At 35.9% G+C, this 16,195-nt stretch overlaps 1 protein-coding gene across 1 annotated transcript in view; it reads right to left on the bottom strand.

Moving 5' to 3' along the window:
• Positions 1–331: 331 nt before the first annotated feature.
• Positions 332–16,195, bottom strand: part of SLC33A1 (solute carrier family 33 (acetyl-CoA transporter), member 1) — a 44,346-nt gene continuing 28,482 nt past the window's right edge. The window contains exons 2-7 of the mRNA XM_006867953.1: positions 13,919–14,109; positions 7,256–7,440; positions 6,862–6,979; positions 3,084–3,299; positions 1,978–2,173; positions 332–616 (exon numbers count right to left, since the gene is read on the bottom strand). Coding sequence (XP_006868015.1) covers positions 2,006–2,173; positions 3,084–3,299; positions 6,862–6,979; positions 7,256–7,440; positions 13,919–14,109 — 878 coding nt within the window. The 3' untranslated portion in view covers positions 332–616; positions 1,978–2,005. The remainder of the gene's footprint in view (positions 617–1,977; positions 2,174–3,083; positions 3,300–6,861; positions 6,980–7,255; positions 7,441–13,918; positions 14,110–16,195) is intronic.

The raw sequence follows: 16,195 nt of genomic DNA, 5'->3' as shown, positions 1-16,195 counted from the left end.
CAGGTTCAAGTCAGTGACTATGACCAGTATTTGCAACATAGTTGCATATATGTATTAACTAGTGATTTTTGGCATGCATTACAAACATGTGCTTAAATAACCAAATTACTGGAATTGAGAATAATGACCTGTCGGTTTTTTAGAGCAAATGCAATCAGTGGCTCTCACCTTATTTTCAAAGGCTTTAAAAAATTTCAAATCATTAGATTTATATATTTAACGTATAACTATGTTTGAACATTACAGTACAAAGGAGAAAAATATGTAATTACGGTGATCTAATTCTTAATGCAAAAGCTAAGAGTTAAAATACATTTCACATGTGAGAGTTGTGTTTGCTTTTCTTTATTCAAGTATGTATTTTGATTATAACACATGATAATGAAAAACCGATGTGACAAAGTATTGGTCTGATTTGGTGTGGCCTCCGTGCCTACAGGATGAACATTTTCCAGGTGATTCTTCAGGATTTGACATCAATACCCAACACAGGTTTTCCATGGGCAAATAATGAGTTCCTGAAGTTACTGCCCCTATCATGCTTCATATGCCAACTGCTATTTTCTCCCACCCATTTATCCTCCATTCCTCATAAAATCCCCACTCTACATTCAACCTATGTTGTAAAATTAACAAAATCAATACTTAGTAATATATTTTCAAACCAAGATAAAGTTATTAAGTGAATCTTAACCTTTCATTTTCTCTAAATTTTCAAGGATTCATATAGTCTCTCCAGTTATGAGTAACAGACAACACAAAATATGTAAAGTACCTTACCACTGGGTATAGATATGTTGGAAACTGCTAAGGTGCTTGAAAGGACAATTTTTCTGGGATAACAATTCTGCAGTGGAAATTACAGTTTATAAGTAGATGACTGTATTTTAATACATGGAAATACAGTACCTGGTTTGGCATTAATAATTGTGAGATCCTGTCTCACTAGTAAAGTGCTTAGTTAAGAAACATTCTTCTACAGCATGATTTAATTTGTCAAAGGCACAAACTATCTTTTGTCTCTCTTTAAAACATACTCATTTTTAAAAGTATAGTATTTCTCATTTAAACTTTACATGATGGAAGGTTTTACTATTCTTTTCTCTCAGTAGTAATAAAAAATTCTAAACTACTTGATGAATAACATTTAAGTTTTATTTTCAAAACTTTGCCATGAACATACCTGCAACATTTAGCTGATCCCTCACTGTTGTGTGCCATGAAGCACTTGTGACGAAGAACAACAACAACAAAAACTCTTGTAAGCTTTAGCATAAAAGGAATCAAAACAAGTGAGATGGGGAAAATCAGTAAATTAAAAACCATAGCTTTCATTTTATAAAAAATAGTTTCAATAAACTTTTTATAAATCTTTAATGCCTACAAAAGCAGGAAATACATTTAAAATAGTCTTTTCAATACAGATTACTCCTTACAATGTGGTTATAGTCAGAAAAATAACAACTAAAATGGCATTTTAGTAGTCTGCATTCTTTGTTCAACAAATCCAATATATAATTTATTCCATTTGTAATTCAATATAGGATTTTATTCATCAACAAGATCAGACTAGTTTTAGTTAGTACCTGAATACCAAGATCTGTCCCATTTAATATATTCTACCAAAATATTAAATACAACTCACTGATAGGTACTAATCACAAACACTTGACAGCATGGTTAGTTATCGCTTCCATGATGACTGCATTGCAGCCTAAAACATGCTTTGGTCAGAAAATTAAAAAGTTATAAATAAAACAACAAGGCCAGAAACGCTGCATAAGAACCAATTCACTGACCTTACGTAAACTTTAAATACACCAACAAGGTAAGATAAAACAGAATCAAATATACAGAGAGGTTTCTATTTTTCAACCATTTGGGATTTTTATATTAATAATTTCCTTGTTAAAGAATGTTTTATGGTCCGTACAATGATTATCAGCATTTTCTGTATTAAAACTAATCCACAGTTACCTTTCTAGAATGCCCAGGAGTATATGCATCAATTACTCCTTTTGCACTTCCATGAAGATGGTCCCTCATCCTGTAACTTTTTAAACTTTGGACCAAGAAAGAACCACCAACCAAATCCAATAAAAACACAAATAATGGACTCCACATAATAACCATCCAGTGCTGTAACACATGAACCACCGAGTTTTTTGCAAAGCTGTAAAAATGAAATAAGAAATACTTCACCATTTCAAAATGTAAGAAGTCAGCAACTAATATGTTTCCACTTTGTAATTTAAAGGATTAATCAAAATATATTTTTATTTATTTAAAATGTCATAACATTTTAAACCACATAATAGTACATTCTCACTTCAAATGGCAAAATACGTTATTATATCCTAATGTGTCTAATGCAACTGAAGAGGTTGAAAACAATTTTTAATTACTGCTGTAAATAATATTCACTTTTTGCACTGTGGAGAAATTTCTAATGAAATGGTTCTCATAAAGAGGATTACTGTTACTTTGAAATAATTTATCAGCAAAGTACTCACCACTCAGTTTAAGCTGTAATTGTTACATAAACAGCCTTTTCTGTCATATAATTTAGTTATTAATCATGCTATTATTTAGCTTTTATTCAGTGCCTGTTGTGCACAGCAAAGGAGCTCTGGTAACGTAGTGGTTACGAATCGGGCTGCTAACCTCAAGGTAGGCAGTTTGAAACTACCAGTTGTTCTGCGGGAGAAAGATGAGGCTTTCTGCTCCCATAAAGATCTGCAGCCTTGGAAACCCTGTGCAGGGTTCACTATGAGTCGGAACCAACGCCACGGTACTTAACAACAACAACAATTGTGCACAGCAGTGATTCTCAAGGTGGGTGAGAGAGCGACTGCCCTTACCTTGTTGAGAAGCACTTTCATGTGAATTGACTGTGTCATAATTCTCAGTTTTGATGGAAAGCACACACCCCCAAAAATGTAAATTTCCACACTAGAAACTATGTGGAAATACTATGTAGAAGAATTTTTTTAAAAGTAAAAGATACAGTCCTTCTAGAAGCAAACTGAATGAATAAGTGTTTGAATGTTAGCTTCACATTACTTAAATGAAAACACACTTACCTCTACTGCATCAGGTGTTCGACAATTCTGGCTCGATGCTCCTACACACTCTTTCACTGTGAGGGGATCTACAAGCCAAAGGGCTACTGTTGAAGGCCAGTTTCCTCCAAGGTTGGATACAGTATTTAACAAGGTCATGTATGTTCCTCCAATAAGTGGATCACTGACTTTGGCATTGAAAGCCATTATAGAAACATACATACTGTACAATGTAACCTAAAGCAAAAACAGAAAACATTTTCAATATGATTAGACTATTTTTCCTCTAAAGTTAAGATCTGAATTCACTGATCTCAAAACCTGAAAATTAGTTTTCATGATCCTTAATAAACTCAACAGACATTTACTGAGCATCTACAATAAGCCAGGCTTCACAATTTTATTATCTAATCATGACCATACTGTATCAAAGACAAGATACAGTTTCCTGTGCCCTTGAAGAATTTATTTAAGACTAGGAAACAAGAAATAAATAATTATGATGAAATGGAAGTACTATAAAAGTGCACACATAATACAATTGCTGTTAAGTGCCATCGAGTCAATTCGGACTCACAATGACTTTGTATAGGGTTTCTGAGGAGCAGCTGGTGGATTTAAACTGATCTTGTGGTTAGCAGTTCAGTGCTTATCCTAACAGTGCCACAAGCTGTTACTGTTGTTGTTAGATGCCATTGAGTCGGTACCGATTCATAGCGACCGTATGCACAACAGAATGAAACACTGCCTGGTCCTGGGGCAACCTCACAATTGTTGCCACACTTCAGCCCACTGATGCTGCCACTTTGCCAATCCATCTCGCTGGGGGTCTTCCTCTTTTTCTCTGACCCTCCACCTTACCAAATATGATATCTTTCTCCAGATACTGGTCCCTCCTGACAATATGTCTGAAGTACGAGAGTCAAAGTTTGGCCATCCTGGCGTCCAAGAAGCACTTTGGCTGCACTTCTTCCAACACAGATCTGTTGGTTCTTTTGGCAGTCCATGGCACTTTCAATATTCTCCTCTAACACCATAACTCAAAGGCATCAATTCTTCTACGGTCTTCCTTATTCACTGTCCAGCTTTCGCATGCATATGAGGTTACTGAAAATACCATGGCTTGGGTCAGGTGCACCTTAGTCTTCAAGCTGACATCTTTGTTCTTGGAGCAGCTGGTGGATTTGAACTGCTGATTTTGTGGTTAGCAGTTCAGTGCTACAAGTAGTCAGGAAAGGCTCATCAGAGAGAGTAACAGGTGTAGCACAGTAGGATAAGCACTAGACTGCTAAACACAAAGTTAGAGATTCAAACCCATTGCTCCTTGGAAACTCTATACAGGGTCGCTATGAGTTGGAACCAACTCAATGGTACTTATGTGTGTGTGTGTATATGTACAAATGTGCATGTGTGTGTATATATATATTTATACACACACGTATGTATATAAATATGTACAAATGTATATATATATGTATATATATGCATGTATATTTATATGCACATGATAATAAGCATACATATGATACATGAGGGCCCTTCAAAATGTTTGTGGAAAAACTAAATTACAAGATAATGGAATTTTTCCACAAATTTTTGGAAGTTCCCTCGGATGTTGTTGCTGTTGTTATTGTTAAGTACCGTGAAGTCAGTTCCGACTCATAGTGACCCTGTACAGGGTTTCCAAGGCTGTAAATCTTTACAGGAGCAGAAAGCCTCATCTTTCTCCGTGGAACTGCTGGTAGTTTCAAACTGCTGACCTTGAGGTTGGCAGCTTGACTCGTAACCATTACGCTACCAGAGCTCCTTCCCTCAGAAGTACTACTAGAATATTCAAAGTAACACCAACAAGCACATGATTACATCATTTTCTTATATATATGTGAAAAATATCATTTTAGAACATATGTTTAGACAAACTGAAGGGATAAATCTCTTTAAGAGGCAAAAACAGATCAAAGCAAATTAATCCTCTGTTTAGGACCATGGAAACAAGAGCATTCCTTTGAATACTGTTCCAGGTGAGTGAGCATAAAAAAAGGAACCCTCAAGTCAAGTAAGACTGAGAGAAGTTTAGTGACGCAGTTCAGCAAATAACTTTTACTGCAGGACTCTGAAGGCCTTTAAAATTAAGGTCTTTGAGGGCAGGGATTTCCACGTAGGAGACGTGGTATGGCACTGTAGGATAAGCAAGGTCAGTTTGAACCACAGGACTGGTGGTATAAGCCCACCCATCACTCCCTAGAAACCCTATACGGGGTCCCTTAGTCAGAACCGATTCGACAACACTTCACAACAGCATACTTTAATATGTAGACTGATTCCTAGTAAAGAGGTGTTCAATTACTATTTACTGAAGGAATGATTAAGATGCTACTTACTGAGGAGTTAGGTTATGTCATACATCATGGCATTTGTACTTGCCCTTCTTATACTTTGCTGTTGTTGTTAAGTGCCATCGAGTTGTTTCCTACTCATAGCGACCCTGTATAGCGGCTAATTAGTTTGAACCACCAACCTTGCAGTTCAAACTGACTTTGCGGTCCAGTGCCTTATCCTATTGCTCCATATGAGAACTCCTTCTTGTACATATCTACCCACAAAACATGATTGTTTGAGCTTCACTGACTTACACTTTGAATAATTTTCTAATAAAATACAAAGTCAAGGGATTTTTGGACTACTTCATCAGTTATCTTTCCTTTACACATAGTGGAGTACTGACTATGCTAACTTATTTCTTTTAATTACGGTGATGAACTGGTGTAGTGCTGTAGGGTAAGCATTGGACTGCTACCCAAAAGGAGGCAGTTCAAATCCACCAGCCAATGTTATCCATGTTATTAAGTCCCTTTGTTGTTAAGTATAGTCAAGTCAGTCCCAACTCACAGCAATCCTGTATAGGGTTTCTAAGGCTGTATGTCTTTGTGGGAGCAGAAAACCTCATCTTTCTCTGCAAAGTGACTGCTGAGTTTGAACTGCTTATCTTGTGGTTCACAGTCCAGTGTTTATTGTATGAATCCATTGCATTCCCTTTACCCAGGTGGTTGGTTGATTATGTGCTGTGGAGTCAGTTCTGACTCATAGTGACCTTGTATAGGGTTTCCAAGGCTGTAAGTCTTTATGAGAGTAGAAATCTTCATCTTTCTCCAGCTGACTAGCTTGCAGTTTCGAACTGCTGACCTTGAGGTTAGCAGCCCAACTCATAACCACTACGCTACAAAACTCCTTTTTAACCCAGTAGCCATCATTATTTCTCAATACTTCAGAAAGTGTTAGGAATAGAAGAAAAATAAAAAGAATCCAGATCTAAGAATGAGTAAGAGTAGAACTAACTGGATTTGGAATTAACTTTGGTTTATGTTGCTGTTGTTGTCAAGTGCGATCAAGTTGGTTCTGACTCATAGCAACCCTGTATAGGGTTTCCAAGGAGTGGCTGGTGGATTTGAACTGCCAACCTTGTGGTTCACAGTCCAGTACTGATCCTACAGCGCCACACTGGAATTGCAATTTTGGTATATAACAAATACTAATAGAATGAAAAAGAAATTAATATGGAACTCTCTTTCTAGAAAATGAATTCATTAAATCAAAACTCACAGAAAACATAATTTTTTTTAGCCATTCCATGGGAGAAAGATGAGGCTTTCTGCTATTGCAAAGATTTATGGACTGCAAAACTCCCACAAAGATTGCTGTGAGTTGAAACCAACTTGACGGCACATATTGACAAAAGGAAAAATTTTTCTTTAGTTTACACAGAATAGTTTATTTTCTGGGAAAACCATAGTGGGCTTACCTGATGTAATGCATAGCTCAGCAGCACTGTGATGTAGTAATATATAGGGAATCCCCCTTGATGTTCTACTTTAGGAGTCCACCAAACTAATAGAGCATATTCTAATCCAAGTAACAGTCTATAGAAAAACAAAGAAAAATGGAATTGACCTCTATTTTCAGTTTAAAAACAGCAACAATAACAAATCTGTATAACTACCATACGACAGAAGGAAGACTTATCTAAAAGCTGTTAAGAGGTTAAAAAGAGGAAAATGTGCATCAAAATGATACAGCATTTTTAAATGCTTTCCAAATCTTTTTCCATATGTACTCTATAATCAGATATTAGATATAGATGAATGATTTTCACAGTAACATTTTTAAATTCAGTAAAGGTTTTATTTAACTTTTACCTGTAGGGCATGGCTTTGTAAAATATATTTAGTGGCTGGGGACCTGCAGTGTATTTGCTGATAATCAGAGGCAATATTATTTGCAAAGGAACCATTGGAACTGCCAATAAGGCTAAGTGCTCTTTGGGTACTCCTTCTTCTACCAATTTCAATCCTGTTACTGCATCTGCTGCTGAAAAACCAATCTACAATATAAAAACATACAAAAAAAAAAAACATTTTAATTCGTGATTTAGAAAATATTTTCCTCCAGGCATAGGTAAATTCTTCCAGAACCTCAATTTCATTACTGGGTGTTATGGAGTGAATTGTGTCCCCGCAGATATGTGTTATATATCCTAACATTTATGCTTGTGTTTGGAGTCCTGGTGTGGCACTAGAGGATAAGCATGGGACTACTAACCTCAAGGTCGACAATTCAAACCTACCAGCCACTCCTCAGAAACTCTATACAAGGTGTCTGTGAGTCAGAACAGACGCTACTGCTTAACAACAACATGCCTGTGGTTATAATCCCATTTTAGATGGAGCTGATTTTGCTATTTTAATAAAATAGGATTAGGATTAGTGTAGGGTGTGTTTTGAGTCAAACTCTTTTGAGATATAAAACATATCACACAAGCAAGCCAGTGAGCAGAGATGAGGTAAAACGGATGCCAAGAAATCTCCAAAGATTCAGACAAGAACGTTCCTCCAGAGCTGAAAAGAGAAAGCCTTCTCCTAGATCCCTGGACTGCTAACAACAGGGTCAGCAGTTCAAGCCCAACAGTCACTCCTCAGGAACTCTACGCAGGGTAACTATGAGTCAGAACCAACTCAATGGCACTTAACAACAACAACAGAGCCTTCGCCTAGAGCCGGATCTCTGAATTTGTACCTTTAGCCTCCTACACTGTGAGAAAATAAAACCAAAAGGACAAAAATACCGCCACTGGGTCAATCCTGACTTAGAGCAGCCCTAGAGAGCAGAGTAAAACTGCTCCACAGGGTTTCTGAGACTACATCTATAGCTTTACAGATCCAGTAAATGATAGTCAAGCTAAAAAAGGAAATTTGCCCTATGGTCCATGAACAACAGTATTTAGCAAAATTTATGGAAAACTCTTAAGGACTTCAGATGGTAAGGAGTCCTGGGGTGGTGCTGTCGGAGAAGTACTGAGCTGCGAACTGCAAGGTTGGTGGTTCCGTTTTGATGTTTCCTGATTGACCATAATAAGTATTCCAAACATAATCAGAGTTTCAAGTAGTTCTGAGAGGTTGAATAAAGAAGAAATAATATAATTAGATTCTTTAAAATAATGACCAGGAGTAAGGATGATAAAAATAGTAAATAAAAAAGTAGTAAATGAAAGTTGGAGATGAAATATGGTATTCATATGTCTTAAAATATTAACTCATAGTTTTTAATTACAAAAAGGATAAATGGTCATCAAGTGACTTCTACTATAACTCCCTGAGGTCGCAATATTATTTCTGTGCTGTTCTGCCATACATGTACAATCTGAACCTAAAGATGAAAAACAGCACACTCAAATTAAAGGACATTATATATAATTGGCTTATGGTCTTCAAAAATATCAAGGCCAGGAAGGACTAAAAACAACTCATGATAATTTAATACAATGTGTAAATCTAGATTAGACCCCTGACCAGGAAAAAGTAAAGTTATAAAGACTGTTTTTAGGACAATTTGCTAAATTTAGATATTGATTGTGATTGTTGTTGTTGTTGTTAAGTGCCGTAGAGTAGGTTCCGACCCATAGTGACCCTTATAGGGATTCCAAGGAGAAGCTGGTGAACTTGAACTGCCAACCTTGCAGTTCATACGGCTTTGTAGTCTGCGCATTAACCCACAACGCCACACCAGGAATTTTGAATTTTCTAATCTTTTTGATTTTACAAGTAGGATTCAAAAAAACTCATGGAAAAATGAAACTAAAGACAGTAGAATTATTCTATGAACTTTTTGAAGCTGCCCAGTATTATAGTTTTATAAGAAAAAAAATACTCATTCTTAGGAAATACATACATATTTAAAGTATTTTTGGAAAAAATATAGTTAACAATCACTGTCAAACATGTTAGAAGAAATATGTAACAGAACAAGTCTAAAGAAAATAGAGCTAGATGTTAATTAGAAAATCTGGATAAAGGATATATGAGAGATCTTCCTATTGTAAAATTCAGTAAGTGTTAAATTAGATCAAATTAATAACTTTTAAATAAAATGAATGATACTATATACTTTAACTTCTTAGATGGAGCCAGAGCAGATTTCAGTATAAAAAATTAAAATTCAAAGATATTTCACTAAAATATAGCAAAGAATTTCACTTACATTTCACTAGTGGTCTTTATAAAAAATTCATATACAAACTATACAAAAATAGTGTTAATGTATTTTATATATTTAAAAAATAGGCATTAGGAAAGTCAGATATACAAGCTGACATTCACATATACTATGTATTAGCTGTAGTATAGGAGGAGATGTTTGTAATACATGTACCTAACAAAACACTAGTATCCAGAATATATAAAGGGAAAAAATGAGCAAGCTATTGCTACATACAATATGGATAAAACACAGACATAATGCAGAGCAAAAGAACCAGGCACAAGATTGTACGTTTTATTTATATTCAAAGTTAGGAGAAATTACTCTGTATGGAGGCTAATTTCAAAGGGGAACATTGGACTCTCAACTCTGCAGACCGCCTTACATATTGTTGAGAACCGTATAAGTTAGTATAACATTTTTGAAAAGCAAATCAGGAGTCATATTCACTGATACACTAACCGCCCATTTAAGAATCTATTGGAAGCAAACATTCAGATTATCAAAGAAGGACTTTGAACAACATCAAAGAAAGATAGCACAAAAATGTTTATTAGTGTATTTTTAGGATCAAATTAAACATACAACAGAAAAGTGATTTAGTGAATTATGGCAAATTTACATACTGTGAATATTAGATGTTGTTGTTAGGTGTCCTCAATTGGGATCCAACTCATAGTGACCCAACGTACAACAGAACCAAACACTATCTGGTCCTGCAACATGCTCACAATTGTTGTTACACTTGAGCCCACTGCTGCCTGCACTGTGCCAATACACCTCATTAGAAGTCTCCCTCTATTTTGCTGACCTCTACTTCGTGAAGCATGATGTCCTTCTCCAGGGACTAGTTCCTCCTGAAAATATATCCAAAGGCTCCACATCTAGGCTTCTAAGGCACATTCTGGCTGTACTTTCTCCAACACATATTTGTTTGTTCTGGCAGTCCATGGTACATTTCATATTCTATTCGAACACAATAACTCAAAGATATCAAATCTTCTCTGGTCTTCCTTATTCTCTGTCCAACTTTCAGATGCATATGAGGCTACTGAAAATGCCATGGCTTGGGTCAGGCCCACCTTAGTTCTTAAACTGACATCTTTGCTCTTCAGCACTTTAAAAGTCTCTTGCAGCAGACTTGCCTCATGCACTAACTACATGTCCTTTGATGTCTTGACTGCTTCTCCCAAGGATGTTAATAGTTGATCCAAGCAAAATGAAGTGTTTGACAATTTCAACTTCTCTCCATTTATGATGATGAAATTTACTTGGTTCAATGGTAAGAATTTTTGTTTTCTTTAAAATGAAGTTCAACCTATACTGAGGGTCTCTGATCTTCATCAGTAAGCATTTTAAGACGCCTTTACTTTCAACAAGCAAGGTTGCATTATCTACATATTGCAGGTTGTTAATGAGTCTTCCCCCCAATCCTGATGTCATGTTCTTCTTCATATAATTTAGTTTCTGGGATGATATGCTCAGCTCATCTGGGATGATATGAATACGTATGGTTAAAGAATACAACCCTGGCGCACACCTTTCCCAATTTTAAACCATTCTGTGTCTCCTTGTTCTGTTCAAACAACTGCCTCCTGGTCTACATACAGCATTCCTCACGAGCATAATTAAGTGTTCTAGAATACACATTCTTCTAGAATATGCTATCCATAGCTTGTCATGATCCACACCGCCAAAAGCCTTTGCCTAGTCAATAAAGCGCAAGTAAACATCTTTCTGGTATTCTCTCTCCTTTCAGCCAAAATACACCTGACGTCAGCAATGATATCCCTAGTTCAATAACCTCATCTGAATTCAGCTTCAACCTCTGGCAGTTCCCTATCGATATACTTTTGCAGCAATCTTTAAATTACCTTTAGCATAATTTTATTTACAGGTGATATTAATGATATTATCCAATTATTTTTATATTCCACTGGGTCACCTCTCTTTGGAATGGGCATAAATATGGATCTCTTCTGATCAGTTGGCTGCCTTCTAAATTTCTTGGCATAGATGAATGAGTGCTTCCAGTGCTTCATCAGTTTGTTGAAAATTTCAATGTGTATTCCATCAATTCGTGGAGCCTTGTTTTTCTTACCAATACCTTCAGTGGACCTTGGATTTCTTTCTTCAGTACCATTGTTCTTGATCATACGCTACCTCTTTAAATGGTTGAATGTCAATCATTTCTTTTTGGTATAGTGACTGTGTATTCCTTCCATCTTCTTTTGATGCTTTCTACATCGTTCAGTATTTTGTCCACTGTTGTCATTGTTAAGTGCCATCAAAACAGTTCCAATTCATAGCAATCCTGTACAGAGTTTCCGAGGAGCAGCTGGTGAGTTTGAACCACTGACTTTGCAGTTCAAACCAACCTTAAAAATGTAACCATCTCCTCTAGATTTTAAAAATGTGGTTTCTTATGTGTGTCATTTGTGTCTTTTCCTTCTTTTCTTTTGTTAGGTTTGCCAATGGTTTGTCAATTTTATTAATCCTTTCAAAGAACCAGTTTCTTGTCTTGTTGATTCTTTCTACAGTTTTTCTGTTTTCTACCTTGTTTATTTTTGCTCTAATTTTTATTATTTCTTTTCTTCTGGTGACTGTTGATTTACTTTACTGGTCTTTTTCTAATTGTTGGAGATGTTACATTAATGTGTTGATTTTGGTTCTTTCTTCGTTTTGGATGTGTTCATTTATTTATAAGTTGACTTCTCAACACTGCTTTTGTGGTGTCCCAAAAGTATGGGTATGTTGTATTTTCATTCTCATTTGTTTCTAGGAATGTTTTAATTTCACTTTTTATTCTACAACCCAGTAGCTTTTAAGCAGGGTGTTATTTAGTTTCCATATATTTGACTTTATTTCCTTGATCTTCCTATTGTTGATTTTTAATTTTATAGCATTGTGATCTGAGAAGATGCTCTGTAGTATTTAAATTTTTGGAAATCTGCTTTGTGGCCTAACACATGGTCTGTTCTAAAGAATGTTCCATGTGCACTGGAAAATAATGTGTACTGTGCTGTTGCTGGGTTGAAAGCTCTATACAAATCTATAAGGTCAAGTTGGTTGACTGTGTTATTTAGCTCCTCTATGTTGAGTTTCTTTCTGGTTGTTCTGTCCTTTTTCAAAAGTGGTGTATTAAAATCTCCCACTATTATTGTAGATTTGTCTATTTCTTTCTTCAATTTATCTCTTAAGTTGCCTACTAGTAGGCATTTTGTGTATTTTAGGGCTTTTCCACTGGGAATAGACATTTATTATGGTTATGTCATCTTGATCAGTTGATCCTTTACTCATGAAATAATGCCCTTCTAAATCTCTTATGCTGGTTTTTGCCTTAAAGTTTATTCTTTCAGAGATTACAATTGCCACTCCTGTTTGTTTTTTATTGCAATTAGCTTGGTATATTTTTCCCATCCTTTAGTTTTTTATCTTTTTTTTTGCCTTTGTGTCTTAAGGTGCGTTTCTTATAGACAGCAAAATGAAGGATTCTGTTTTCTTATCCATTCTTCCACTCTCTGTCTCTTCATTGGTGCATTTAATTCATTGATATTCAGTGTAATTATTGACAGGTATGAATTAATTGCTATTACGTTGTTGTTTTTTGTGGTGCTACTAGTTTCTTTGTTCTGCATGCCTTCCTGTGATCAATTCATTTTTGTGTGTGTGCTTTTTATCTTGTCAATTTCTTAATAAAGTTTCCGTGTTCTTTTTGGAGTTTCCTTTTCTTGATATTTTGTAAAGTATTAACCTTTTGATCCGCAACTTAGTGTTTAACTGTTTTGCCACCAGGATTCCTCATTATAATAAACCACCAAACCACTGCCATCTACTTGATACTAAACTCAGACTGACCTTGTAAGACAGAGCAGAACTATCCCATGGGGTTTCCAGCTGTAATCTTTACAGGAGCACATGGCCACAGTGTCCTCCCTTGGAATGGCTGATGGGTTCAAACTACTGACCTTAGGTTAGCAGCTGGGCGCATAATTACTGCACCACCAAGGCTCCTGCCTCATTAGAATATAATCAGAGCTATTTTTTTCTCAAGGCTTTTGGTTCTGTTTGAAACATCAATGCCACTAAATAAATATAATTGACACTCATTAGAAGTATTTCATAATAACATAATTATTTTTATGACCCTGAGACATTCACCTTACTTTAAAATTATATTTAACATTAACACACCTTTCAACACATATTTAATAAATAGAAAATATTGCTTCTTCTTTGTTAAATTCTAATAGTGCTGGAAAGGGACTTATGATACAAAAAGACAATGAAGGTACTCCATGCTATAAGTAATTACAATCTCTTACCTTTGCAGTTAGAATCAGAAGGCAAAATGTTAGAACTGCTGGCATTTTTATAATTGCAAAAAGCAACTTATAAGTATCCGTAATTCCTTGTGTTTCTTCTTTTACTAGTGATACTTCTTTGTTTTCTTTCTTCAGAAGGGCAACTAAAGTTGTTGTTATTAAAAATACAGTTCCCCAGAAAAAAAGGAAATCTGAAATTTAAAATGTTTTAAATTTTAATTAACTTTTGTAATGACATATCTTCATTGGCACCAATTCTACATTTAACGTTTCCTCAACTAAAGTGTGTTAAAACAAAACAAAAAAATCAACATTTATGGGCCCTAGGACTGCTTCTGTGATGCAGTAGGATAAGCACTGGGTTAGGAACCACGAGGTGAACAGTTTAAACTCATCAGCTGTTCCTCTCAGAAACCCTGTACAGGGTCGGTACAAGTCAGAATTGACTATGTGGCACTTGCCAACAACAATCATTTTCAAGTGTTGGAGAAAGATAAAGCTTTTTGATCATGCAAAGATTTAAACCCTATATAGTGTCGCTATGAGTAGAAACTGACTCAACGGCACTTAACAACAGCAACATCATGTTCAAAGTACTGTACCAAGCACAGAAAATGAATAAGACATAGTCATGGCTCTGGAAAACATATACTTTACATAGATCCAGAGAAGACATTTTATTTAACAAGGAAAAAAAAGTATCACATACATTTACTGTACAACTGGGATAAAAGAAACAAATATCTGTGATGTCATTTTATTCTAGGAAAGCGTTAAGGGTAGGGAATAATTTTCACAACCCATAAAATCTGTCGTATTTTCAAGTACCAAAGCTACCTCAGGAGTCCTGGTGTGGTGCTGCAGGTTAATGCGTTGGACTGCAAAGCCAGTTTGAACCCAAGGTTGGTGGTTCAAGCTCACCACACCCTCCTTGGAAATGCTATACTGGGATGCTATGAGTTGGAACCAATTTGATGACACTTAACAACAATAACAAGAAGCCATCTCAGTTCTTTATTATGACAACTTAGACAACAAACAGATGTCATTTAATTCAATTTCTTCAACTTTTCTCTTTAAATTTCTTAATGTTTTCCAGGAGTCCCTGAGTGGTGCAAACAGTTCATGTGTTTGCTGCTTACCAAGGCTTTGAAGCACTTCAAATCAGTTTGGGCATAGTTGACGAAGTGAAAATAGGACAGATTCAATTTTTTTTTTAAATTTGGATGAAGCAGAACAATAACTGGAATGAGAAAAAATTCTGCTTCAAAGCTCTGGAATAGGAGACTCAGAAGAGGCATAGTGAGCTCTTCCAGGAGCCTGATGCAAGAGACTGGATCACTGCCAGGACTGCAGTTGGTCACCATCTTTGACTGGGGCACTGTTGTTTCGAGTCAGCCAACTGAGATCTGCTTGCTTTGTAATGCACAAGCTGCTCTACTTTTATGAGGCAGATTAAGTTTCTAGCAGGGCATTGGCTTGCTATCATTCTAGTTATCTGTTATCATTCTAGTTCACCCACATTTTACAAATTCACATCTGTTCCAGTTTAGCTCAAAAGCCATGTCTGAAGTAGGGAGAAGCAGTTCAAAGCCCTGCTGCTAACTGAAAGGTCTTAAAGGTTTGAGAATTCCCAGAGAGGCACCTCAGAAGAAAGACCTGGCAATAAAGTCAGAAAAATCAGCTATTAAAAACCCTGTGAAGCATGAGTCAGAGGTGACATGGTGGCAACTCGTTTTTAAAGATTCAGAATAACCTTCTCTTCTCAATACTGTGATACAGAAGCAATTTCCTGTTACTTCTAAGTTCAGAGCGAAATACAGGGAAAGTACAGTTTGGGTTGTTTCAGGGAGAGACAGCTAAACCACTACCTTGAACAAACAAAGTGGAGTGTGTGAATGATAGATAGTCTGTAAGAATCTGGTTAACATCTAAATTAATTAAATGTATATACCATGTGCTAAAAATATGCTAAGCATTTTTCATCTCCTTACTACATCAATGTCAAATATTAGGTTATTACTACCTCCCACTGTCAGATTATTAAATTGAAGCTTTGAGAAGCTAAATTTTCTGAAGTGACAAATTACAATTTGATTCATTATACAACTAATGTCAAGACTTACAAAAGTTATTGGATGGGAAAAAAAAAAAAGTTATTGGCTGGCCCTGTCTCAGATTCATCTGTAAATTTAGACATGGCTTAGGTTGTAGGTTCTGACTCCTAGTGATCTTATGTACAATAGAACAGAAACACTGCCCTGACCTGCACCAGTC

Source organism: Chrysochloris asiatica, unplaced genomic scaffold, assembly GCF_000296735.1.
Source record: "Chrysochloris asiatica unplaced genomic scaffold, ChrAsi1.0 scaffold00113, whole genome shotgun sequence".
Taxonomy (NCBI): Eukaryota; Metazoa; Chordata; class Mammalia; order Afrosoricida; family Chrysochloridae; genus Chrysochloris; species Chrysochloris asiatica.
This window is presented reverse-complemented; position numbering and strand designations above follow the sequence as displayed.